At 37.8% G+C, this 25,537-nt stretch overlaps 3 protein-coding genes across 4 annotated transcripts; 1 reads left to right on the forward strand and 2 right to left on the reverse strand.

The window, feature by feature from the left end:
* Positions 1 to 9,338: 9,338 nt before the first annotated feature.
* Positions 9,339 to 11,079, reverse strand: avpr2b.1 (arginine vasopressin receptor 2b, tandem duplicate, 1). The gene is made up of 2 exons (XM_060867135.1): positions 10,233 to 11,079; positions 9,339 to 9,604 (listed from the first exon to the last, which is right to left on the reverse strand). Exons 1-2 carry the CDS (start codon positions 11,077 to 11,079, stop codon positions 9,405 to 9,407), a joined length of 1,047 nt encoding a protein of 348 aa, XP_060723118.1. The 3' UTR covers positions 9,339 to 9,404.
* A 1,240-nt stretch (positions 11,080 to 12,319) lies between these two features.
* On the reverse strand, positions 12,320 to 18,424 carry trnt1 (tRNA nucleotidyl transferase, CCA-adding, 1). 2 transcript variants are annotated; one of them, XM_060868349.1, is made up of 8 exons: positions 18,301 to 18,424; positions 16,852 to 17,008; positions 16,379 to 16,572; positions 15,821 to 15,959; positions 15,609 to 15,735; positions 14,545 to 14,738; positions 14,009 to 14,262; positions 12,320 to 13,087 (listed from the first exon to the last, which is right to left on the reverse strand). In XM_060868349.1, exons 2-8 carry the CDS (start codon positions 16,988 to 16,990, stop codon positions 12,839 to 12,841), a joined length of 1,296 nt encoding a protein of 431 aa, XP_060724332.1. In that variant the 5' UTR covers positions 16,991 to 17,008; positions 18,301 to 18,424; the 3' UTR covers positions 12,320 to 12,838. The 2 variants fall into 2 exon arrangements, with proteins under 2 accessions (XP_060724332.1, XP_060724333.1); XM_060868350.1 differs by having other exon boundaries at positions 16,852 to 16,990; positions 18,301 to 18,391.
* A 747-nt stretch (positions 18,425 to 19,171) lies between these two features.
* On the forward strand, positions 19,172 to 25,414 carry arl6ip5a (ADP-ribosylation factor-like 6 interacting protein 5a). Its single transcript, XM_060868351.1, has 3 exons — positions 19,172 to 19,409; positions 23,239 to 23,456; positions 24,518 to 25,414. The coding sequence occupies exons 1-3, from the start codon at positions 19,231 to 19,233 to the stop codon at positions 24,691 to 24,693; spliced, it is 573 nt and encodes a 190-aa protein (XP_060724334.1). The 5' UTR covers positions 19,172 to 19,230; the 3' UTR covers positions 24,694 to 25,414.
* Positions 25,415 to 25,537: the final 123 nt, after the last annotated feature.

Genomic DNA, 25,537 nt, shown 5'->3' on the forward strand with positions numbered 1-25,537 from the left:
AATTATGAAGGTGCTTAAATCTGTTGACTTGCATGCCATTTGCTTTCAAACCAAAGACAAATACCTTCTTCAAAAACAGTACATTCTTAATTTTGATATGAGGTATGACATGACCAAATTAATTTCTAAAAAAGTCTTAATTTTTTCTAATGTCACAGACAAATTTTCTTTTACTTTTTGAAGTACATACAAATTTGTTTTGTCTTTGGCATTTCAGACATTCCAGCCAGCATGTGTGCAGCTTTCTAAGCATTAGCAACCCTACTTTTCTGGCATCCAATCATCACTATCACTGCAATCATCATCACTGGACTCTGAGGAGTCCTACGGTATATGCTTACACTATCCTATATGCCTTTCTGTTCTTTATTGTGCTTGTGCTCTACAAAATATAATTATAAAGATTGTAACTTTAATTTAACACAATACAAATAATCTGCATAAAATATTGTTTTCGAGGTAACTACCCTGCTAATTTACAACTAAATATTTGAAAAATATACAAATTACTTTCCAAACTAAAAATTTGCTAACACCTGATTTCTATGCTTCAACATAGCTGGTGATTCATGATGTCCAATTTCAAATCTTGAAAAATAATATACTTTTTTAAATAAAATAAAATTTTTTAAATTTTAAATAAAATACTTTCATTGTGTAAGTGTTTCCTAGAATAGAAGGTATAACAAGAAATTCCTAACATAATTAAATTTTCTGTTTTTCTGTCAGCCATCTTGGTTAAAAGGAATTTTAGTTGCAGTTACCACTGATGGCCAGTGGCCTATAGGGAGATTCAATAGCATCCATTGTAGTGGCTGATATGCTGTTAAATCTTCGCAACCACTGCATTTACAAGAAAATGAATATTAAATATCTGTTCATTGCAGTGACCCCATGCATGAGGTTAAACAAGTTGAACAAAATTAATTTGCTAGTTTTTAAGTATTTTATTAAGTGGTATTTCTACTTAAGTGTTCGTTTGAAGACTGCCAGTGACTAAGCTGTTTGGACATCTAAAAGACATTCATTCCACCATCTAGGTGTCAGAATAGTCTTGATGCATGGCTTTTTTGTACCCTGAGAGATGGTGTGACCAATCAAACAGAACAAAAAGGTTTGAGGGATACGATGCACATAAGTGTGATAAAAGCTTTGAGGTAAGTGGCTGATGGTCCGTTTTTGACTTAGGCAAAGCATCAGTGTTTTACCTACCAGAAGCCAGTGTAGAGAGAGCAGCATTTGGATGGTGTGGGAGAACTTTGGAAGGATGAAAGCAAGTGGTTCATCTGCATTTAGGATCATTTACAAGGTCAAATGGTGCATAGATTTAGCCCTACCAGCAGCGAGTTGCAGTAGTCTAGCCTCAAAATGACTAAAAGACTTAACAACCAACTGAGTAGCCAGTGTGGATAAAATGGCCAAATGGCCAAAGTCCAGTGCTGAATAAAAAGTTAATTATTTTGCTGTAATAACAAGCCCAAAATGTTTGATTTCTGTTTACCAAAGGTATATACAGCTAGATACATACTTTTATAAAGTTACATTTAATGTGTGAAATATCTGTGAAAGAAGATTTCTGTTATTGCTGTTATAACTTACATTATAGTAGCGTTAACCAGTCTCAAGTTTTCTCAACTGGAAAGTAGATGCATTTTTGCGTCATTTTTGGCAGAAAATGGCAGAATGGCCCATGGCAGAAAATTATACGCCATTACAAAGCTCCACCTCCTCACAAAAATGTTAACTTGATGTCTCCTTAAAGAAAACATCACCATTATCAATTGCTATGCAATTTTTATTTGTCAAATAACAGAAGATTCTATGTTTATTAGGCTGTGCAAAGCATTTTCAATAGTAGTGACTCTGCTAATCTTTCTAGACTTATTATGAATTGTTTTTTTAAAGCATGAGTATAATATCAGTCTAAAGTATGTTGTTTTTTGTTGTTTTGTCTTAATCTTAATTTCAGTCTTAAATTCAGTGATTAAGATGTATAAAACACTTTAATACCTTTTTTATCAGCCATATAGTAATTTCTGGAGCTATTTTAAACTCATATTTACACAATTATATGATTAAAAGTTTTTGAAGCACAAAATTATGATAGAATAAAATAGCACAGCTTTGATACAGGCTGGTAAATATGCATTTACAGTGAGGAAAATAAGTATTTGAACACCCTGCTATTTTGCAAGTTCTCCCACTTAGAAATCATGGAGGGGTCTGAAATTGTCATCGTAGGTGCATGTCCACTGTGAGAGAGAAAAAAAATCCAGAAATCACAATGTATGATTTTTTTAACTATTTATTTATATGACACAGATATTTGGTACAGTAGCCTTTGTTTGCAATTACAGAGGTCAAACGTTTCCTGTAGTTTTTCACCAGGCTTGCACACACTGCAGGAGGGATTTTGGCCAACTCCTCCACACAGATCTTCTCTAGATCAGTCAGATTTCTGGCCTGTCGCTGAGAAACACGGAGTTTGAGCTCCCTCCAAAGATTCTCTATTGGGTTTAGGTCTGGAGACTGGCTAGGCCACGCCAGAACCTTGATATGCTTCTTACAGAGCCACTCCTTGGTTATCCTGGCTGTGTGCTTCGGGTCATTGTCATGTTGGAAGACCCAGCCTCGACCCATCTTCAATGCTCTAACCGAGGGAAGGAGGTTGTTCCCCAAAATCTCGCAATATATGGCCCTGGTCATCCTCTCCTTAATACAGTGCAGTTGCCCTGTCCCATGTGCAGAAAAGCACCCCCAAAGCTTGATGCTACCACCCCCATGCTTCACAGTAGGGATGGTGTTCTTGGGATGGTACTCATCATTCTTCTTCCTCCAAACACGTTTAGTGGAACTATGACCAAAAATTTCTATTTTGGTCTCATCTGACCACATGACTTTCTCCCATGACTCCTCTGGATCATCCAAATGGTCATTGGCAAACTTAAGACGGGCCTGGACATGTGCTGGTTTAAGCAGGGGAACCTTCCGTGCCATGCATGATTTCAAACCATGACGTCTTTGTGTATTACCAACAGTAACCTTTTAAGCGGTGGTCCCAGCTCTTATCAGGTCATTGACCAGCTCCTCCCGTGTAGTTCTGGGCTGATTTCTCACCTTTCTTAGGATCATTGAGACCCCACGAGGTGAGATCTTGCATGGAGCCCAGTCCGAGGGAGATTGACAGTCATGTTTAGCTTCTTCCATTTTCTAATGATTGCTCCAACAGTGGACCTTTTTTCACCAAGCTGCTTGGCAATTTCCCCGTAGCCCTTTCCAGCCTTGTGGAGGTGTAAAATTTTGTCTCTAGTGTCTTTGGACAGCTCTTTGTTCTTGGCCATGTTAGTAGTTGGATTCTTACTGATTGTATGGGGTGGACAGGTGTCTTTATGCAGCTAACGACCTCAAACAGGTGCATCTAATTTAGGATAATAAATGGAGTGGAGGTGGACATTTTAAAGGCAGACTAACAGGTCTTTGAGGGTCAGAATTCTAGCTGATAGACAGGTGTTCAAATACTTATTTACAGCTGTATCATACAAATAAATAGTTAAAAAATCATACATTGTGATTTCTGATTTTTTTTTTTTTAGATTATGTCTCTCACAGTGGACATGCACCTACGATGACAATTTCAGACCCCTCCATGATTTCCAAGTGGGAGAACTTGCAAAATAGCAGGGTGTTCAAATACTTATTTTCCTCACTGTATATAAATGTTAAAATTGACTCTTTTCATTGTAAGAACAACTTGAAATAGACCAGCTGAATTCTACACTACAAACAGATAATGCTGTTAATGCATGCTAATGAAAAAACCTGACATCGTTGTTTCAGGGTAAGACGAATCAAAGCACACTCACACACAAGGCTCTCACTAATGGGACTAAGTGTGAGTACACGTGCATGTGCAAGAACTTGCTTGAAGCTCACGTGAGATTGCCCACCATCAAGAATTGCTTTATGAGCTTTGTGCCTTTTGAGGCTGCCTTATGAAAAGATTTTAGGGCTTTTAAATATTTCTGCTTAACAGAATTAAAAAAGAACAGAAAATCAGAATTAATACATTATTGTTTGATAAGGTGACTAGCGTTAAAAAAAAAGATCCTGTGCAACCGCCTTTGTTTTTCCCTTCTTCAGCCACTCAAATGTTACTAATTGGCAGTAGTGGATGCTGAACATAGATTTTATTAATGCATCTGATGTGCTGTATACGGGATTTCATGCATGCTCACCGTGCACACATGGCCTTCAAGTGGATATTTAGCAGATGAACTCAAATCTCAGTGGAGAATGTGAAAGTGTGTGGCCTCCTGTTCAATGAAAAACACGTGACCAAAGTCCCACAAGAACACTAGCTGATAGGAATAATACAGAGTTCGATCGCCTACTACTTCGCTTTTTCTTTGCAGCCTCCATCCTTTCTGTGCACTCAAATAAGCCCCAGGAGGTCTGTTTTCTTGGAACAGTGATTAAACCAATTGGCAATTGATTTTGTAATGAACAAAGTAACTGACAGTCAGTGTGAAATCTGTCCACACATTATCGTTGGAGCTTTTCTGATCATTCAGTCTGGTGTGGGGTATAACATGCCATTTCTGCCTGAAATTAAAGGTCTCTTTTTATAATGGTTCAGTTGTTCGAATGGATTATGGTGCAAAACATTTATAGGTCTGTAATGGAGCATTAGTGTGATTGAAACCTGGCTGATCTGTAACAGAGTTTGTGAAGTGTTACATGTAATTCACTTTTTACATAAAGTGTTCGTGTCATTTTGAAGAACTGATTATCATGAATAAAATTATACTTTTAAGATTTACTTTATGGGTAAAAATGCAATATATCACTCAGGCAGGAAAGGGTTAATAAGTTGTGTTGGAGTATTTGCCAAAGTTTAGTATGGTATCTATTATGTATATAACAAAAGGTAACAAAAAAATCTGTCAATTTGACAATTACAACAGATATCTCATTGGTAATATGTAGGTATTCAAAATCATTTATTGTGTGAGCAAATAAAATTTAATATTAAGATTTAATATGCTATGACTTACCGCTTCACCATTCACTATTCACCATTTCCTGTGCATAAAAGACACCCTGTAGACAACACAACTGTGCAGTCCATACCAACTTAACATACCAACAGAAACATCTTTACTTCTATAAAAAAACACAACAAAATTCAATATGTAGCCATTTTGTTCCTAAATGTAAACCAACATTCAGAAAGCAGGTATGAAAAAAGAACATCCTATAAATCAGTAAGATTTAGAACTCCCTTTAGCAATAGAATCCGAAGAAAAGGTTTATTTTTTATCAGGAGAAAATTTGGCATTTACAGTATTGTTTCAACTCATTGATGTTTGAGGACATTCATTTACAGTATATACATTTATATAAGATCCTGTCACGATATCTTAATGATCGTATAGTCTAGACTTTGTCTTCTTTAGCCATTCTAAAGTCAATTTGCTGAGATTCTTGGAATCATTTTCCTAGGTAACCTTCCCTGAAAGCCTGAAATTCCTGTTCTATCTTTTTTCTGATTGTGCTCTCATGAACATAAAAATTTAATGTGTTAACAGAGACCTGTAGGTCACATGATGTAGCTCTTAGGGCTTTCTTTATATATGCACACCCCTGGGAACATTGACAGAGGCTCTCCATTTATAAACAATTCTTCTCTGTAGAATTTCAAATTGTTTGGAGATGGCCTTATAACCTTTCCCAGAGTGATAAGCAACAACAGAGGTAATGGCTATTGACCTTTCTCCTTGGCATGATGAAGAGACACACCTGAGTGCTCCAAAACAACCAACCATCACAAATTCTACTTTTACAGAGGTATTCAAACTTCTATACCACATGGCTGTTTATGTTTCTTTTAATTACTGTAGAACAAAAAAGAGTGTATTTACATTTGGGGGGGAATTTACAACGTGTTACCTTCTCTCAGTTTTTTGTTGTCAACTGGGGTTATTTATGCCCCATCTTTCTTTACTCAGCAGAGCACACAATTGTTCAGTATTTATCAGTTCCATTTAGCATTTCATTGTTTTCAAGGCATTTTTTTTAACTTTGCAATTTTTTCCCCTTAAGCAAGAATTTCAGTTCCCATTCAACTATAGAACTAGCCATTTTTTTCAGCCCTGTCCATCACTGTGGTGCATGTGATGTGCTCTTGTTTCTATTAGTATTTACTGTGCTCAGAATCTCTACAACTTTAAACAGTCCTTATAATAAAAACAAAGAATTAAAGGATGGTGTACTTTATTACTATTACTGGTGATCAATGCTGATCTGTTTAGTGTTTGCAAGGACACAGACACTGATTACATACAGTATAACATACTGTGTGCTATCCCCTCACAAGTAAGGGCAAATTTTTACAGTGAGCAACTGAGCACTTTGTTAATCTGTGGCTCTGTGTGCCATTTACAAAGCTTACCATATTTTCTGGGTTTCTATTGCTATGTGACTTAAAAGCACAAAGATGGCATCAAGATGAAAAACTGGAGTGTTGTTTGTTCCCTTTTGGATGCCTGTCTAAAGATTTCCCCTGGGTTCACTATTCTCTTCTGTTCAAACATAAATTAACCGAAAAATATATAAAACATACCAGCCATTTCCCCTAAAATCGTCTCTGCTAGTCAAATCTTACTTTGACATAAATATTATGGTTTTGATTTACCCACACATAAATCACAGCGCAGCACTGTCCACGGAAAACCTTCTGTCATTCACTTGCTATTATTCCAGCTGTTTAAGAGGAAACTTGCTCAAGTGAAGCCATTTAAATCATTTTATAGGCTACAATGGTAAAAAACATTTAATGTCATAACTCTCAGCTAGATGCATTTACTTTCAGAAGGTGTTACTTTCAGCTCTTCAGTGACCTTTGTATTATAGGTATCTCCTATTTATTCTTAAAGCTGAGGTTATGACCTGATTGCTCTAAAGAAACTAAGATCAGCTGAGATGAAAGGAGCATGAATGCAGGTATGCAGATTTCTTTGGTATGAAAGAAAACCACAGATTAGTTTAGATTCCATATAATCTAATAATCTGAATCTGATGATGACACAAGGCCAAAATGGGCATTTACAGTATGTATGTACTTTGTGACATTTGTGACACTGTGCAGTTTATAGGACATCCATTTATTTTTGAATCCATTCATCATTAGTAACTCATTTTTATTAAGTCATTCCATCTTTATTATTTCATTAAGCCTGAATTATTCATGATATAGTGACTAGGGTTGTAGTAAATGGGGAACATATCCTGGGAACAATGGGACTGAGCCAGGAATAGAAACTGCATGAGATCAAATAAATCACAGACTGAGCACACATTCACACACTCACTGGTGGATTTTTTAAAAATGTATTATTTATTTATTTTGTTTGTTACATGGAATTCTAAGTTAGGGATCTTTTTCATCTAAAAGCAGTATGTCATAAGCAGGTCTTCACCATTCACTGTTCAGAAATATCACTGGCCCACTAAACATTCTGCCATTTGAAAATTCATACGTAGTTTGCAGTTCCAGGAGCTTCTAGTTTGCAGTACCAGGAGCAGGATGCATAAAATATCTTTCCTGGCAGCTCAAACAAATCTTGTCATTTTCTTCTGATATATCGCATCAATTAGGCGATTCCACCCACAGAACTGTCACTCACTCAATGTTCATTTGTTTTTCGCATCATTCTGTGTACTCTAGAGACTATTGTCTGTGAAAATCCCTAGAGATTTTTTCAGCAGTTTCTGAAATAATCAAACCAGCAAATCTGCTACTAACAATCATGCCACAGATAAAGTCACAGAGATGACACTTTCCCCTCATTCTGATGTTTAATGTGAGCATTCACTGGACCTGTATCTACATGATATTATGCACTGTGATGCTGCCATGATTGTATAACAGCATAAATCTACAAGTTTATATTTGTTTCTATAAAAGTAAACAGTAAGTGTATAATGGTTTTGGTAATGGTGGGATGTACATTCATTCATTCATTCATTCATTCATTCATTTTCTACCGCTTATCCGAACTACCTCGGGTCACGGGGAGCCTGTGCCTATCTCAGGCAGGATACACCCTGGACACCCAGGATACACCCTGCCAACCCATCGCAGGGCACACACACACACTCATTCACTCACGCAATCACACACTACGGACAATTTTCCAGAGATGCCAATCAACCTACCATGCATGTCTTTGGATCGGGGGAGGAAACCGGAGTACCCGGAGGAAACCCCCAAGGCACGGGGAGAACATGCAAACTCCACACACACAAGGCAGAGGCGGGATTCGAAACCCCAACCCTGGAGGTGTGAGGCAAACGTGCTAACCACTAAGCCACCATGCCCCCTTGGGATGTACATTTTATGTTAAAAATATAATGATATAAAAATCATGGGTTCCTCAGATATGCTTCAAATAAATACTGTATGTAAACAAAAATATATCACTACAAACTAAAGATTCCTGTGCTTTAGGAATTTCATTGGCATGATTTGGACCCTGCAGGTCAGTTAAAGGTTGAGAAAACTGCACGAGTGATTAATTGGATAATTGCACAAATGAGGCGTTGTGCTGTACATGTGTTCCTCATAATGTGGTTAGTAAATCCTTCTTTTGTTTATTGCATAAAAAATCCTGGACAGTAAAGCGTACATTTACCTTTTGCTTGCTTCTTTTTGACATACATTGATTAAAAAACAAAATGTTGATTCACACACAAACACTTTATTGGCACTTAAAAAAGAACCACAGATGCAAAGTGTACAATAAAAGCATGAACATTTAGATTAGCAGCACTTTTAGAAAATCCAAGACTGGTGTTTATATATGAAAATAGGTTTTGAACTCTGGTTAAATTATTGACCAATATTTCTTAGTGAAATGTACAAACCTGTATAGTTCTCAAGTACACAGTAATATGTGTTTAAACCCAAGAACATAGAACAAAATTATATGCCATAATAAATGTATGTAGTGGTGTTGCTGTCCATTGATATTTGTTTTTGGGCCATTACCATGACAGTCAAACTTGCTATGAGTATTGATGTTCCAGGGTATATCCACATCCATGGTGTGGCTAATATCTAGTATCTTATAATGAGTACTGGGGGGTGTGGCAGATAGTGGTGGTTGCAACAACAAATGTAATGCACATTTGAGACATTGAAAATAGAGTTCTTTCAAGATTAATTGAATAATCAAGAGTCTTTTGCTTCTTAGGCAATCAATGAACCCTTAATTCTTATAAGATTGAAGGCTGACCGTGTACAATAAATTAATTTGGTGGCTAATACAAAACAATATTTGGATTCAATCTTCCATCACCACAACACTTAGGTAGCTTCATAGGTATGAGGCCAAGGATTTTATCTAAGCGAGACTCTTTAAGCTAAGGTAGACAGTACTGAACACTGTGGCATCCTCAGGCACAGACATTTTACTTTCACTGTGGCTCGTACACATCAGTGTCAACAGTTGCTTGGGTCCTGGGCCACTGAAGACAAGGAAGATGCAGGGGTTAGCACAGCTATTCAGACTTGCAAGCAGCATAAGGATGGTGAATGTTGCAGCTGCAAGGGAAACAGTATATGATCAGAACTGTTACACAAGCCAACAGGAATAATTTACATGTTCATAGAACCATCATTGGCAAATTAGATTAGTTTTAATGGTAGATGGATGGAGGAAATGGCTGCTACAATTAGGTTCTTTGGTTACTTCCATGAGAGAACGCTTAAAGGTTCTATGTAAAACATTAATAACAGAAAGTTGTTGAAATAGTCCCATTTAGATTTTTTTCTTGGAGCTTTGTTACATTTTTTGTTACTTTTTTGTTAGAAAAAGTTTATTGTTGAGTTTCTATTGTTATTAGCTTCATTAATCACTTCACTTCAGTAGACTAAATATGTCACCATGAATCTAACGACAGTTTTAGTCAGTATTTTTTAGTCAGTTTTAGTCAAAAGTGTGAGACCCTCTGATCTAATGAATCACTAAACAATCCTTTATCGAGGTAAATACAATATTACAATTTCAATATAGAGTTAAATATAAAGGTGCCAATGCTATTACAATCTGTTAACTTTAGATAGAGCACTTTAGATTTGGTTTATTTTTGTGACAAAAGCTGTGATAGTTAATCAGAGATCAGAGCAGTCAGTGATATTAAAAAAGGTCAAATCAATGAGCATCGCTTACATTCAGTCGGAGCGTCGTCGTCCCACACTGACCACAGCTGCACGGTGAAGAAAGGCGCCCAGCAAACCACGTAAACGAGGACGATTACTACGGTCATCTTGACGGTCTTTACGCGCGCCTTGGAGAGTCCGAACACGCTGCTAGCATTTGTGCAGCCCTCACGGTGCGTGTTCATGTGCAATCTGACCCTCACGGCGCGGCAAATGCATACCTGGCACACGATCACTGTCAAGATCGGCAGCGCAAAAATGACCAAAGTTGTCCACGTCACGTATGCTTTAAGTCCCCAGGGTTGTACGAATTGCGCCCAGCAGTCGAAAACCTCTGGAGCTACTTGGACGCGGGAGAAAATAAAAATCTGCGGCAGGGCGCCCACAAGGGATACTGCCCAAACGATGCACACCGGCAAGTTCCAGCGCGCTCTCCTCCTCTGCAGAGTGCCCATGGGGTTGCACACGGCTTGGTAGCGATCTAATGTCATCACAACTATCATGTAAGCAGAGGCGAACATGCCGACCACCTGTAGGTACTTGACCAAGCGGCACACCAAATCTGGACCTACAAAACGGTCCGTGATGTCCCACAGGAGCTGAGGACACACCTGGAAAAAAGCAACGGCGAGATCCGCCAGGCACAGGTGCAAAACAAAGACGCGCATGCGGGACATGGACCCGCGCCTCCTCACTAGCACGAGCAAGAGACCGAGATTCAGAGCCGTAGCGCTCAGGAAGATAACACCGAGCAGCGTGATCTCGATCCGAGCTAATATTTCATTCCGCGGCGGTTGATTGTCCATTGCTTTCGGCGTCAGGTTCACGTTGCTGACGTTTGAGCTCAAGAACGACATGTTTACACCATTAAAGAAACAATTAGCGTTCATTACTTATTCTGAACCATTTTTAAAAATCTAAATCAGATTCCAAAGAATGAATGGACCCACGTACGAGAAATGTTTTAAAATCATGAAACCCTGACTTGAGCACTTTGGAGTGAAGACGCAGGCTGGAGTTGGGAGTAACCCAGAGAAGTTGATTTATATTTGTATATATATATATAATCTCCGATCGTGTGGAAAACAGGAGCTGTCCTTCAGCACCACACTCCTCAACTCCACTTCTTCGAAATAACGTCAAGGTGAGTCGAGGAACTGTGCGAATTTACCACCTCATCCTGGTACAAGAGCCCTCCAATGTAACGCAAACGTGATGTAACCGTCTTTCTTTACACTGATTCGTCTGTCTGCTAAATCAAAGCTTCCAATGCCCCGATGTTCTAACCAGCGGTGTTTGGTGTAATGCGCCTTTACGCACAAATCACGTGTACTTGCCAAAGGTTTTAAATAAAAGCAAATCAACCATTATGCTTGCTAAGAAAACAATTTTCTTCTCATACTGGTTTTGTGTAAACCAGCTTTAAACAAATGAATTAAAGACAAAGTAACTATTGAAATAAAAAGAGAACGGAACGCACAAGAAGGAAGGAAGGAATGGGGCATAGAAGCCTTTATTATCGCCACATATACATTACAGCACAGTGGAATTCTTTTCTTCACATATCCCAAATAAGGAGGTTGGGGTCGGAGTGCAGGGACAGACATGATACAGCGCCCCAGGAGCAGGGAGGATTGAGGGCCTTGCTCAAGGGCCCAACAGTGGTAGCTTGGCAGTGCTGGGGCTTTGAACCCTGATTCTCCAATCAACAACCCTTAAATATTCTAAAACAAAGCGAATAATGAAATGTTGAAAAGCCATTAAAAATAAATATTTTGTGAAACTGAGGAAATTCATGCTTTTGCAACAACTGCATGTTCTGCCATCTTCAGCACTGATATATTCACATTATATGTGTACAAAGCGTACAAAATGTGAGACATGTAAATGTTTTCCTTCCAAGAATAAATGCATTTAATGTCATCAGTGGAAATATAAAAAAGGACTTTGCACTTGTCAAGCCAATCTTGTGAGCTGTATCCAGTAAAGATGCCTCAATTGAAAAGGCATCTTTAACCCCCTTAATTCCACGGAATCTAAAAATCACTGCAGAAAAAAAAAAATACAAAATAAAAAATGATAAAATGACAGAGACCGTTTTAGTTTGTATTTTGGTTTACTTCAAAGTCAGACCATAACATGCAATCGTTTTTTTTTCCTCCTCCAGAATGAACTCATAAACATTGTTGCATCAGGCATATGTTTTCTCTTTCAGAGCCAGCTGAACTTTACCTCTGATGATTGATAGTTGCAAATTAAGAAAGCAAGACAAACAAAAATATAAAGGTTGTGGCAAATTAGGTCTTAAATAAATGATCCGCAATGGTTAAATGAAAATAACTATGAACAGAGTGAAGCATCGTTTAAGGTCTCTCCAGCATGAAACTCCAGGAATTTGTTTATCCTTTAGACTTTTTTGAACAAACCCTTGGAGTGTTGATACTCTGTATGTGTAAATATTCCTAGCTCATGCAGCTATGACAAAACAAAATATTGTTTATGCTGCACAGGCAATTTTATCTCTAGATTTCTCATCTCTGTGTTTACTGTGAATCATACGGAGATAAGGGCACTTCACTGAGACAACCATCTCTCAATGGTTTTATTTGTCTTCTGTTAGGACCTGCTGATGGTGCTCAAGAGTTCCTCCTTTCCCAGCCGGTAGTGGCTCTTCTTCCAGACATCACGCAGCTCCTGAAGGGTTGTACCAATCTCCTTGCCTGACGTGATTCCAAGGCGACGCAGGTCATGGCCGCTTACAGGGAAACGAGGGACAGACCACCGACTCAGTTCATCCAGAAGCTTCCTCTCACCCTGGTACTTTAGAAGCTCCAGTACTTTGCTCTGGGCATCTGGCTCTCGAGACTACAAATGTAATAAATTCACCATCAAATCCCAAAATTCAGTGTTACGATTTACTAACTCAAAATAAACAAAAGCTCAATAATTGGTTTTATAAAATTATTAAAAGTTGTAGTAAGGTCAAACATATGAGAAGCTGTTAAAAGTATTTTGTCATATTGTGAATTTAGTCACAGTTAAAGGATTGTTCGGCTCAATGAACAGCGGAGTAACTCTGTAAGACACAGTAAAATGTCTATTAACCAGATTTATCAAGCGCTGCATTGTGTGTGATCAATTTACCTTTCACTCGTCCATTAATGCCTGTGACCCTGCTGATGTCATACTGACAGTCAACTATCTTTTCTTTTTGTTTCATACTCATAGACGAGACTTGTAGCCTTAAGACTATATTTCCTGAGTGTTTAAACTAAACCAGTGGAGTCACAGTCTTACACACAAAGCAATTATTGCATCTGTATCTATAGTGTTCGTAGATTTTGAAACGGAACCATCACACAAACATGATTGCCCTCATTAGGTATTTATGGTTTTGATTTCTGTCTGTTTTTTAATCCATACAAATCTCCACACACAGTGTGAGCTGAGCTCAGGATCAAACTGTGGATGCTGGAGCTTTGAGACAGAAAAGTTACCTGATGCGCAACTATGCCTTCCTCTTTCATACTGTTCATTTATAATTTCAAACTATTCATATTAATATTGTATTTTATACATTAATACATCTTTTCAAATATTAATCAACATTATACATATATTCAGATATTACTGGATTTCTGTGATTTGTCCCAGCTACAAACCTTTAATATCATTACATTTCACTGCACTAGATTCTGAATTGATTATATGCTGTAGTTTGGGTTTTTTAGTTTTAGTTTATGTCTTCTGTCAAAAACACTATAGCAACCGGTGAATTTTACTTACATCGATGATGTAATCAGTGAAGGGCTTCAGGCCATCCTTCTCATCTTGTCCTTTAACAAGGTCTCGTCTGTGCTTCACTAGAAAGAGGCCGAGGGTCTTCTCCTCTCTGGAGATCTTTAACCGCAAATCCAGCTTTTCCACGTCTTCTGGGCCACGTAGCACAGCTGAGAGCACGGTCATTGGTTTAGGAAAGCTGCCTTCAGTCCTCTTGTACACCTGCTTCATCTCCTCCATACTGACATCTGCTGGGAGTCCTGGAGAATATCACAAATCACAAGCCAGGAATGGGGATTATGGGGATTAAAATTAAGATGCATCAATACAAAAGGTAAGTGCACAATCTATATACAAGAGGCTTAAAAAAAGTATATCTTAGGCTTGTATTTAGTCAAGTTAGTACAATACATCTATTACATGTCATGCTTAATGAACGCTCATGTCATTTGACTACCAGTATTATAATAACCAACTACACATTCTTTACACATACTATTATTAAATAATTACATTTTCTAGTGAATCTCCATATATCTGACCTATATACTGAGCCAATTCGAGCTCATAAATAAGTTCGAGCAGGTGAGCCGCATGATTCCCCACCAGCATCTTCTTTAGTTCCACCCAGATTCTCTCCCCTGAGATTCCAGCCAGGCCTCGTCCGTTGTCCCGGATCGCGCCCAGTGTGTCCGGATCATGCAGCCCTGGCGCGGCCGCTACGCGCCCATAAAATCTGCAACAAATATACACAGACTGCTCAGTACATCGTGTGTGTGTGTGAACTGAATGAGCAGTTTAACATTACTACATGCTTTAACCCAATGCTTAATGAATTATGACTCCAATAAGTTTGTCATAATTCATTTGAAAATAAACATATGGTTATTAATTCATTCTGTACTAGCCTGTGAAAAAGAAATTTTAGAGTAAATAGCACAACAGACACACAAGCTCTGTCACAAATCACAGATGTTTTTCACTATGTGAGGGCAAACTCACTTGTTCTTAATGAATATTTAGATTTTCTTTCCTATACTTAAAGGTTAAAGCTTTTCTATGGAAGCATTTTACAGACAATTTTTAAAAGCAATTCCAAATTGCGTTTTCTATTAGTCTACGCATAAATTGTGATAATTCAAATGAAAATTGTGTACAACAGGTTGCATTTCGTTTACATGAACATACGTCGTCTACCAAAGTTCAAATGGAAAACTAGGTGTATGCACAATTTCACATGAGTTGTGACCCAGTCATACTGAAATAGCATTAGCAATTGCCTTGCTTGCCATTGCATCACGTTTGGAATTGCAATCTTATTTTCATTTGTGTTGTTTGCACTTCCAGTGCCTTGAACAGAAACCTGTCAGTCAGTGCTTATGACTAGCATCTTGTGGTCAAAGGAAAAATGGAAAATAAAATTACTTTTGGAAAGTTTTCAGTAAAATACTTCCCTACACATTATCAAAATGACATTTTAACCATATTGTGCAGAATTCATGCAAACACACAGCATACACACACCCTGATACTGATGAAGCTGAGTTGCACACCGAATAGTGTAAACCCTAACGGATTATCATCACAACCAGAAATGCTAACACACCTGAAATATCGCAGAATCCGCAGGTAGTCCTCTTGAATCCTAAGTGCACTATTCCCAACAAAGCGAACTTTTCTGTTCTGGAGATCCTCATAACCTTTGAAATAATCATACAAGGTTCCATCCAGCCCTAAAAGGACAGATACAATCCAAGTAAAATGGTGAGGTGCAGTTTAGCAAACTGCAATCCAATACGGCATAAAATCATGAAGTACCGAGGAACATGGAGTTAATTGTGAGGTCTCTGCGCTCAGCATCTTTTTGCCAGTCGGTTGTGAATTCCACTTCCGCGTGTCTCCCATCTGTCTGTACATCCACACGCAGAGTGGTCACTTCGAAGTTCTGGTCACTCATCTGCGGATTGAACCAGTCGTTTAAGGTTAGAATTTAATTTTGTCCAATGCACAAGGAATTTAATCATTTAAAAGTCCAATTAACAAAACTTCACATGTATGCATAGTTTAAGTATATAAAGACAACAAAGAGTTTTCAGCAAGGATAAGTAAATGTGATATTTAAGTCCACTCTTAATATTAAAATCTGCATTAAATCTTATTTCCAAGTGTTACTAAAATTATGTTATCTGAATTTAAAACAAAAATCTATAACGTATATAATTTGGCTAGGGGTGCCCAAACCTTTGCCAACAATCGTACAATAAAATATGTTCATGTGCAGAGATCTTTTATTATATATCTTGATTAACAAAGTGAAAACTGAAAAGAGTTTAAAAGATTTCTAAGTGGTGCAAAATGGTATTGGACAACTCTCACCCTTGCAGTGATGGTACCATGTTTCTCTCCTTTGTTGTTAATCATTCGGATCCCTGCAGCCTGGAACATGTGCTTCATCTCCTCAGGTGTAGCAGTAGTAGCAAAATCTACATCTTCAGGTTGTTTCCCTGACAGAAGATCCCGCACGGCTCCCCCAGCAATCCTGAGCTCAAACTTATGCTTTTGAAAAATCTCTGGACAAACATGTAGCAAACAACATTCACTGAAAACATTCTCATTTCTTCATTTTCATCCAAAATGTAACTGATTTAAGTAAACTTGCTTCTGAAGAGGAAATGAATCAATGAATAAAGTATGTATGTATGTATAAATATACGGTATATACAAAAACAGTATCAAATAATTACAGCAGAAAACATTAAATCTAATTGGAGACTGTGTAGTATTAAGTGCATTTAGCATTTAAGCAATTAAACAGATCTACCATGGGTTGTTGTGTTTGTCAGTTTTACCTGCTAGAGTCTTCAGACCATCGGTGAATAATGATTGAAACTCTTTGGTTTTCAGATGCATGGTGTATAAATGTCGGTGACTCCACCTGTGGTGAACTGTTTTTACCACCTGGCTGATGAGAAATCTTCTTCCCCACATCTGGCAGTGGGCAAACAGCTGTAAATTAAATACAGTGATGTTCTGCCAATGCAAGTTGCCCAATTTACTTTGTGTGTTTCTTAGACGGGTTAATATCATCTACACATGTATTGTGTTATTCACTCTCACTCACACACAATTTTACGTGTAATGTTAACTTTATCATTTATGATTTTATGATCTGCAACACACAGTAAAAACAGCAGAAAAAATAATTGGTGCCCGCCTGCCCACTCCCCAGGACTTGCATACAAGAACCAGAAACCTGGCAGGAAAAATCACTACTGACCCTTCACACCCTGGACACAATCTCTTTCGGCTCCTCCCTTCTGGCTTCGCTACAGAACTTTGTTTACCAAAACTGCCAGACACAGGAACAGTTACTTTCCCCAGGAAATCACCCTGATTAACAACTCACCATAATTATATTCCCTGCTTCATATCTATAAGTACTGCATTATCAGAACTGTCACATCATCCGTACATGTTACACACTACTGCTGCTGTATATTGTACAAAAGCGTAATATTGCACAATACTTATTGCACTACGATGTACTCTCACTTTATTTACATTACTGATCTTTCATATAATCTGTATTCTTATTTAATACTCGTACTGTCTATAATATATGTTTAATAATAATATGTATATGTTTTGTCCAGTCTGTTTTGTCCAGTCTGTTTTTGTCTTGTCCAGTCCTGTTTTTGTATTGTCCAGTCTGGTTTTTGTCTTGTCCAGTCTGGTTTTTGTCTTGTCCAGTCTGTTTTGGTCTTGTTTTGTCTCGTCTAGTCTGTTTTGTCTTGTTGAGTCTGTTTTTGTCTTGTCTTGTCTCGTCTAGTCTGTTTTGTCTTGTACATTCTGTTTTGTCTTGTCTTGTCTCGTCTAGTCTGTTTTGTCTTGTACATTCTGTTTTGTCTTGTCTTGTCTCGTCTAGTCTGTTTTGTCTTGTCTTGTCTCGTCTGTTTTGTCTTGTACATTCTGTTTTGTCTTGTCTAGTCCAAGCTAAATGTATAATGTTATTTATATCTGTAATTTTGAGTGTCACAAACAGCTGGAACCAAATTCCGTGTGTGTGTCAAAACACTTGGCCAATAAACATGATTCTGATTCTGATCTCTATGAAAGCCAGTGTGTAGCCTGTACAGTATATCGCTATAGTTAAGTATATGTACTTAACCAGTTATTAGCTTAGCTACAGTTACATGACGCCTGTGTGCATGTCCACAAAACACGACATTTTTCTGCAAAGACAAAGACATTTTCCTGCAAAGACATGCTGAGTTGTTTGGGAAAAGAACACAAATTACCTGCACAAATAAAGATCAGCGCTTCCCTACGTCGGAGTTCGCTACATGCTGCTGTTCGGCCATGACAACTGAGAGAAAGCGCAAGTGTGTGTGCAACGTCATTTATCACGTGACACACATAGACTTCTATCAGCCAATAGGATTGCGTTGAATGTCATTGGATAAATCCTAAATTACTACTCATTTCGCACTAGACGGTAAACCAATGATCCGATACACTACATAGTGCACTTTATAAAAACAATAGGGTTATTGAAATAAAGCTTTTTATGAGCGTGTACTGAAAGCACTTGCTCACTGATGTCAAATTCCCTTTAGAATAAGCGTTATAATGAGCTCTTTTTCAACGACTGTATATAATATTGATATTTAATATTCTGATTTATAATTGTATATAATATTCATATAATTGTATTTAATATTATAATTTATAATTGTATATAATGTTTATATGATTGTATTTAATATTCAAATGTATAATTTTATATAATATTTATATAATTCAATGTAATAATATAATTTGTAATTATATATAATATTTATATAATATTTATATTTAATATTATGATTTATAATTTTATATAATATTTATATAATTGTATTTAATATTATATTAAGATTTATAATTGTATATAATATTTATATGATTGCATTTAATATTATAATATATAATTGTATAATTGTATTTTAATATTATGTTATATATCCTATTTTCACATTTACATATTAAGTATTGATCATTTGTAAGTACACCGTTCGCGGATCAATCATAATTTAACTTTATAAGCATTAACATTCACAATAAATCATGTCTGTTTGCAGCCTTCTAATAAACGTCCTCCGCTGAAGTATCGCGAGATTTCCCGAGACTTTCTGGTTGTTTGAGATCCGCCGCCCAACAGCTGTCAAGAAGTTTTACACGGAGGTGAAATGGCTAAAGTGGAGTTAACGCCGCTCAGACCGTGGGATGATTTCTTCCCTGGATCTGAACGATTTGTCAAACCAGATATCCGCGATTTACCGAAATGGAACAACAGAGTTGTCAGTAACCTGCTTTACTACCAGACTAATTACATGTTGATGGCTGTGGTCGTGTTTCTCATAGTTGGGTGAGTTCCGGTTACACGAGTCTCTCTTTAAGACATTTACACAGTAAATACTGTAATGTTTGTAAATACAACATATAAAAAGCTACTTCCAGTTTGCATCAATATGTAGGAGTTAAATGACAGCGATCCAAAGCTTCCAGTATATTTAGCGACTCTTGATTTATTCATGATTTTCTCTTCATCCTAATATCAACTTTCACTCATCAATATCCGAAATTTTAAAGCTGAGACAAGCAAAGTGCTGAGTAAAAAAGTGCTGAGTAAAAAAGTGTTGAGTAAAAAAGTGCTGAGTAAAAAAGTGCTGAGTAAAAAGTGTTGAGTAAAAAAGTGTTGAGTAAAAAAGTGCTGAGTAAAAAAGTGTTGAGTAAAAAGTGCTGAGAAAAAAAGTGCTGAGTAAAAAAGTGTTGAGTAAAAAAGTGTTGAGTAAAAAGTGCTGAGTAAAAAGTGCTGAGTAAAAAAGTGCTGAGTAAAAAGTGCTGAGTAAAAAAGTGCTGAGTAAAAAAGTGCTGAGTAAAAAGTGTTGAGTAAAAAAGTGCTGAGTAAAAAAAGTGCTGAGTAAAAAGTGCTGAGTAAAAAGTGTTGAGTAAAAAGTGTTGAGTAAAAAAGTGCTGAGTAAAAAGTGTTGAGTAAAAAGTGTTGAGTAAAAAGTGCTGAGTAAAAGGTGTTGAGTAAAAAAGTGCTGAGTAAAAAGTGCTGAGTAAAAAGTGCTGAGTAAAAAAGTGCTGAGTAAAAAAGTGCTGAGTAAAAAGTGCTGAGAAAAAAAGTGCTGAGTAAAAAAGTGCTGAGTAAAAAAGTGTTGAGTAAAAAAGTGTTGAGTAAAAAAGTGTTGAGTAAAAAAGTGCTGAGTAAAAAGTGCTGAGTAAAAAAGTGCTGAGTAAAAAGGCCATATTGCCACATGCACATCAGCTCCTTCTCACTGGGTCTTGGCTAAAGAGCAGCAGTGTTTCAACATTTATGCAAATATGGAAACATGATCTAATTGTTGGATGTAAATATAGCCACCCACAGTGATGGCTAGCCCTGATGACACAATGTCTATAAACTCCTGAACCATCTAAATGCCAGATCCACAGGAATCAGATCCACAGGAATCAGATCCACAGGGATCAGATCCACATTGATCAGATCCACATCGATCAGATCCACATTGATCAGATCCAGAGGGTTCAGATCCACAGGGATCAGATCCACATTGATCAGATCCACATTGATCAGATCCACATCGATCAGATCCAGAGGGTTCAGATCCACAGGGATCAGATACGCAGGGATCAGAACCTCAGTTTGTGAATGAAGTCCAGCTCCAGCCACAAGAAGGAGCCGTTTTCATGTGATGCTTTCACAACTTTTTCTTTTCAAAGTTTTTAGCCATATCATCACTGCACATGATCTTAGAAGGTGTGGTATCTAGCAGCAAGTGGACCTTTGGTGTGGTATCTAGCACCAAGAACTTAGCAGCAGATCCTTTAAGTCCTGTGAGTTGTGAGGAAGAACCAGCATGGAGCTTAGACTAGATTTGTTTGAGATCTGGAGAATTTGGAGAACAAGTCAACACCTTGAACTGTTTATATTCCTGAAACCATACCTGAAAAAACAGAGTGCATAATCCTGTTTGAAAGAGGCCAATGGCATTAGAGAATACTTTTGACATGAAGGTTTAACAGCCTCCAGGAAGCAAAGCAACCTCCACAAGAATGCCAGTGCCCAAGGTTTCCCAGCAGAACTTTTTCCAGAGCTGCCTCCTCTATCTTGCGTTCTTCATAGTGCATTTTTGTGCCATCTCTTGCTCTTCCATTGCTCCATGGTCCAAATTCTGATGCTCACATAGCCATTTTACGTGCGTTCAAAACAGCTCAGGGGTCAACATAGTGCATACGCAGCCAGCCGTGACGCACTGGGTGTTCTGACGTTTTTCTACCAGAGCCAGCATTAACTTTTTCAGTTATTTGTGCTACAGTAGATCTTCTGTGGGATTGTTCCAGATGGGTTAGCTTTTTTTTTTCATTATTGAGTCTTAGGTGTCTATGATGCTGTCGCTGGTTCACCGGTTGTTCTTCCATGGATCATTTTAGTAGATACTTACCACTTACCCCGACTCAACTACATAAGTGTTCAACTTTCCACACTTAAACAAGTGTATCATCTGGGTACTTCTTTCTATTTCTATTTATACTATAAAATGGTATAAAATACTGAATAATTATGCGATTTGGGATGCACCTACTGTATAGTCCCTGATGATTACAAAGCACTTCTCTAAGTGGCACTGTAGAAGGAAGTCTGCTTATTGCTGTAGATCAGCTGTGTCCACGAAGCTGTTAGTTTGTGCATTGCTATTTTTTCCTGTCAAATGACACACTATGGCTTAGTGGTTAGCACGTTCGCCTCACACCTCCATTGTTGGGGGTTCGATTCCCGCCTCCACCTTGTGTGTGTGGAGTTTGCATGTTCTCCCCGTGCCTCGGGGGTTTCCTCCGGGTACTCCGGTTTCCTCCCCCGGTCCAAAGACATGCATGGTAGGTTGATTGGCATCTCTGGAAAATTGTCCGTAGTGCGTGATTGCGTGAGTGAATGAGTGTGTGTGTGTGTGCCCTGCGATGGGTTGGCACTCCGTCCAGTGTGTATCCTGCCTTGATGCCCGATGTCGCCTGAGATAAGCACAGGCTCCCCGTGACCCGAGGAAGTTCGGATAAGCGGTAGAAGATGAATGAATGAATGACACACTATTGCTAAATTGTTTGAGTTTATAATGACCTTATTATCCTGTAATCTTTTAATTTGATGTTCAGTTGTTATACTGGGAAACTGTAATATAGCTCATGATCATATAGCACACGGATCTTGACTTCAGGAAGCTGTCTGATGATAATCAGTCAAATATTGAACTGATTTGAATGAGTGTTTGCTTTAGTTACTGACGTTCTGATCACATGTTTGCTTTACATTTCTACAGAACCTCACCCAGCATTATTTGTCCCCTGCACTTTTATCACACTGCCAACAAAAAGTGCTTCTTTTTTCTCGTGGGAAACTACAACAATTGGCAAAATTGTAAGCACATGATAGCTGAAGGTTTACATTAGTGAGTTCCTGATATTTATACACAATCATGTAAATTGCAAATTTTTTTTCCTGTGTTTTCAGTGAGAAGACAATTCGTATGCTCCCATGAGAAAGTTGCACACAAATTTGTTCATATCCAGCTTGATAAATGAGGCGTATTTTCTACTTTTTGCTTGCTTTAGGTTTCGTGGTCCCTTCAAGAAATTTTCAGATTTTTTTGTGGTTGCATGGAGACAAAAATGCTTGATTTGCTGGTTTGAAAATCTTTGCGCTTTTTTGGCAGAAAACTATGTGAATACTAGCAGTGTATACACATGTAATTACGTTCTGTGATAGCTGTACTCATGAATCAAAGAGGGCGTTGGCTGAATGTGCTTTGTAATGACATGTTACATGCCCAGATCTGCATAATTTAGAAAAACCGCAAGCTCCTCTGAGTATCGTTGAGTTGACTTGAATTTGCATTAATTTCTGCAATGAAATGAAATCCTGTAGGGACTGTTTTGTACTTCTTAGTATATTTGAGATATGGTATAATGCTATGTCTTATTCGCATAATGAAATTGAGTTACATAATGCGAAAGTGTCGAATTGATTAGAAATTAAACTGGAGCTAGACCGGAGGTCTGTCCACTGCAGAAGATCCAAACTAGGATTATTTGCTTGTATTCTCAGTCCATCACTAGATGTCACCATTCTCTAATACTGGGTGTTTTATTTTCCCTACATGATGTTTCTGCCTTTGTCCTTTCTTCTGTGTCCTCAGGTTCATGAACCCCACTGGCATGATGACTGGAGCTGTAGTAGTCGTAGCAGTGTTCCTCGGTGCTGTGTGGGCTGGAGAAAACAAAGCTGTGATCAAGAACTTTAAGAAGGACAACCCTACGATGTTTGTCTTTTTAGTGATGTTTGTCAGCTACCTCCTTATGTCTCTCTTCGGCGGAGTCATGGTGTTAATTTTGGGGATTAAACTCCCGCTGATGTGTGAGTCAAAATTTGTTCATGTCTTGTGATCGATGATTCAGTGTTGAATTGAGGAAGAGAACCATGTTTGTGCTCAGTGTTTCAAATTAGGATGCAACAATTCAGCAAAGTTTAAAAGTTAAAACAAGTATAGTGATTTAATGAACATTAAAGTATCTGCGTTTTTTTTTTGTTGTTGTTTTTTTAAAGATGACTACATAGCACATTGCTGTGGAAATGTATATAAGTAAAAAATGGATCAGGATTCTGGAGTTATTGTGAATTGATAAACTTACAAAATATAATGACTCCCATGTTTGCCTTGAACCTCTGAGGTTGAGGTTTCAATTCTCTAACCTACGTGTGTGAATGTCTGACCAATCCAATGCCAGGAAGCTATAAAGTGCAAGCCTAGTTAACAGGAGATCCAAGGTGTGACACAAGACTCTTCTGCATCACTCTGTGCTTCAGGGGGTTTCCTCCTGATACTCCAGTTTCCTTCCCTAGTCCAAAGACATGTATTGTAGGCTGATTGTCATCTCTAAATTGTCTGTATTGTGGAAATGGTTGTGTGTGTGATGTTTTGGAACCTTGTCTGTGGTGTCCCCTCTCCTGGAACTCCAGAGATTCCAGGTTTCCCCTGTGTACAATGAAGGATGTCCAATCAGGTTCAGGAAATCAACAGCGCATGGTATATTGTAGTATAATAATAACTTGCATTAAAGCACTTAGAATACAAGATAGCCTTTTCAGGCAGAATATAAATATCAGTCAGTAATATACAATATATTATGTATGTGAGGTGTGTGTATGTGTATGTATGGGTGCATATACAGTATATATATCCATGCATGTATATCATTTTTGTGATGGATGGGTTGGTACATTGAGATAGTCAAGCAAACTGCAACCCTGTGTAGGATATCCAGTATGGATGGATGTATAGATGGATGGATGTTCATTTGGAAGTTTGTTCTTATGAAAAAAATGGAAAAATGAAACTGTAACTAAACTGTTACTGTAACTGTAATGAAACTAAAGCATCCTCATTTTTATTAGAATCTCGTCCTTTTGCATTCCAGTGATCTTCGCTCATGCATCTCTTCGTCTGCGTAACATGAAGAACAAGCTGGAGAATAAGATGGAGAGTGCGGGGCTGAAAAAGTCACCCATGGGCATTCTACTGGAAGCACTTGGCCAACAGGAAGAGAATTTAAGCAAGATTCAAGACTTCCTGGAGAGCAAGCTCAAGGAATGATGGCGACTCTTCCTTGTTTTCAGTCTGCATGGTCAGGATCTGGGTGTACGGCTGAATGCATCTGCGAAAGATGTGTGAGAGTGCGCTTAACTGTGTGACCTAATGAGATCATACATATTACAAAGCACAATTTTTCAATGAATTGAAATGTTCTTGTTTTGTGAAGGTTTTTTAAATAACCAAAGATTATGAGAACTGTTGTGATGGGAAATGAACATTGCGGGATGTGACGGTAACGTGATGATGAGTATTGTTGATGAGGAAAGTGGCTTCTAAGCTCAAGTTCCATTAGCATGACTGGAAGGTCCACTTCTCATCCTTGGTAGATTTCTAGGAGTTATTTAATCTATGAGAAACCAAAGTCTGCTGGTATCATTTTGCTCATTTTCAGTAACTTCTCTGTATTTGAAAGCATCTCATTTAACTTGAACAAGCATAAACAGCAGGATGTCTTGCTTCAAGAGGAAATAGTGCAAAGAATCATTTACACTGCGAAAGTGAAAAGCGTTTGTATTTCTGTTTGCCTGTTAACTGTCACTCAAAAATATCAAATTGTTTAGTATTGATAATGAAGTTGTTGTTGTTGTTATAATACAGATTATTTTCATGAATATCATGTGCTACAATTCAACATTTGAATGCAAGGGATTGATTACAAAAAAAAACACTCCATGCTGTTACTGAATAACAAAAATAAAGTGTTTGAATTTGTTTCCACAAAGCACCCTTTAATGGCTCATCTTAACAAGATCATAAGAATTGCTGATATAGTATACACACTTCTCTCACGCATGCAAAACTAAACCTCATCCACAGCAGCAGTAAATTACAATAACAGCGTCTC

The sequence above is a fragment of the Tachysurus vachellii genome, chromosome 4 (assembly GCF_030014155.1).
Source record: "Tachysurus vachellii isolate PV-2020 chromosome 4, HZAU_Pvac_v1, whole genome shotgun sequence".
In the NCBI taxonomy this organism is placed as follows: Eukaryota; Metazoa; Chordata; class Actinopteri; order Siluriformes; family Bagridae; genus Tachysurus; species Tachysurus vachellii.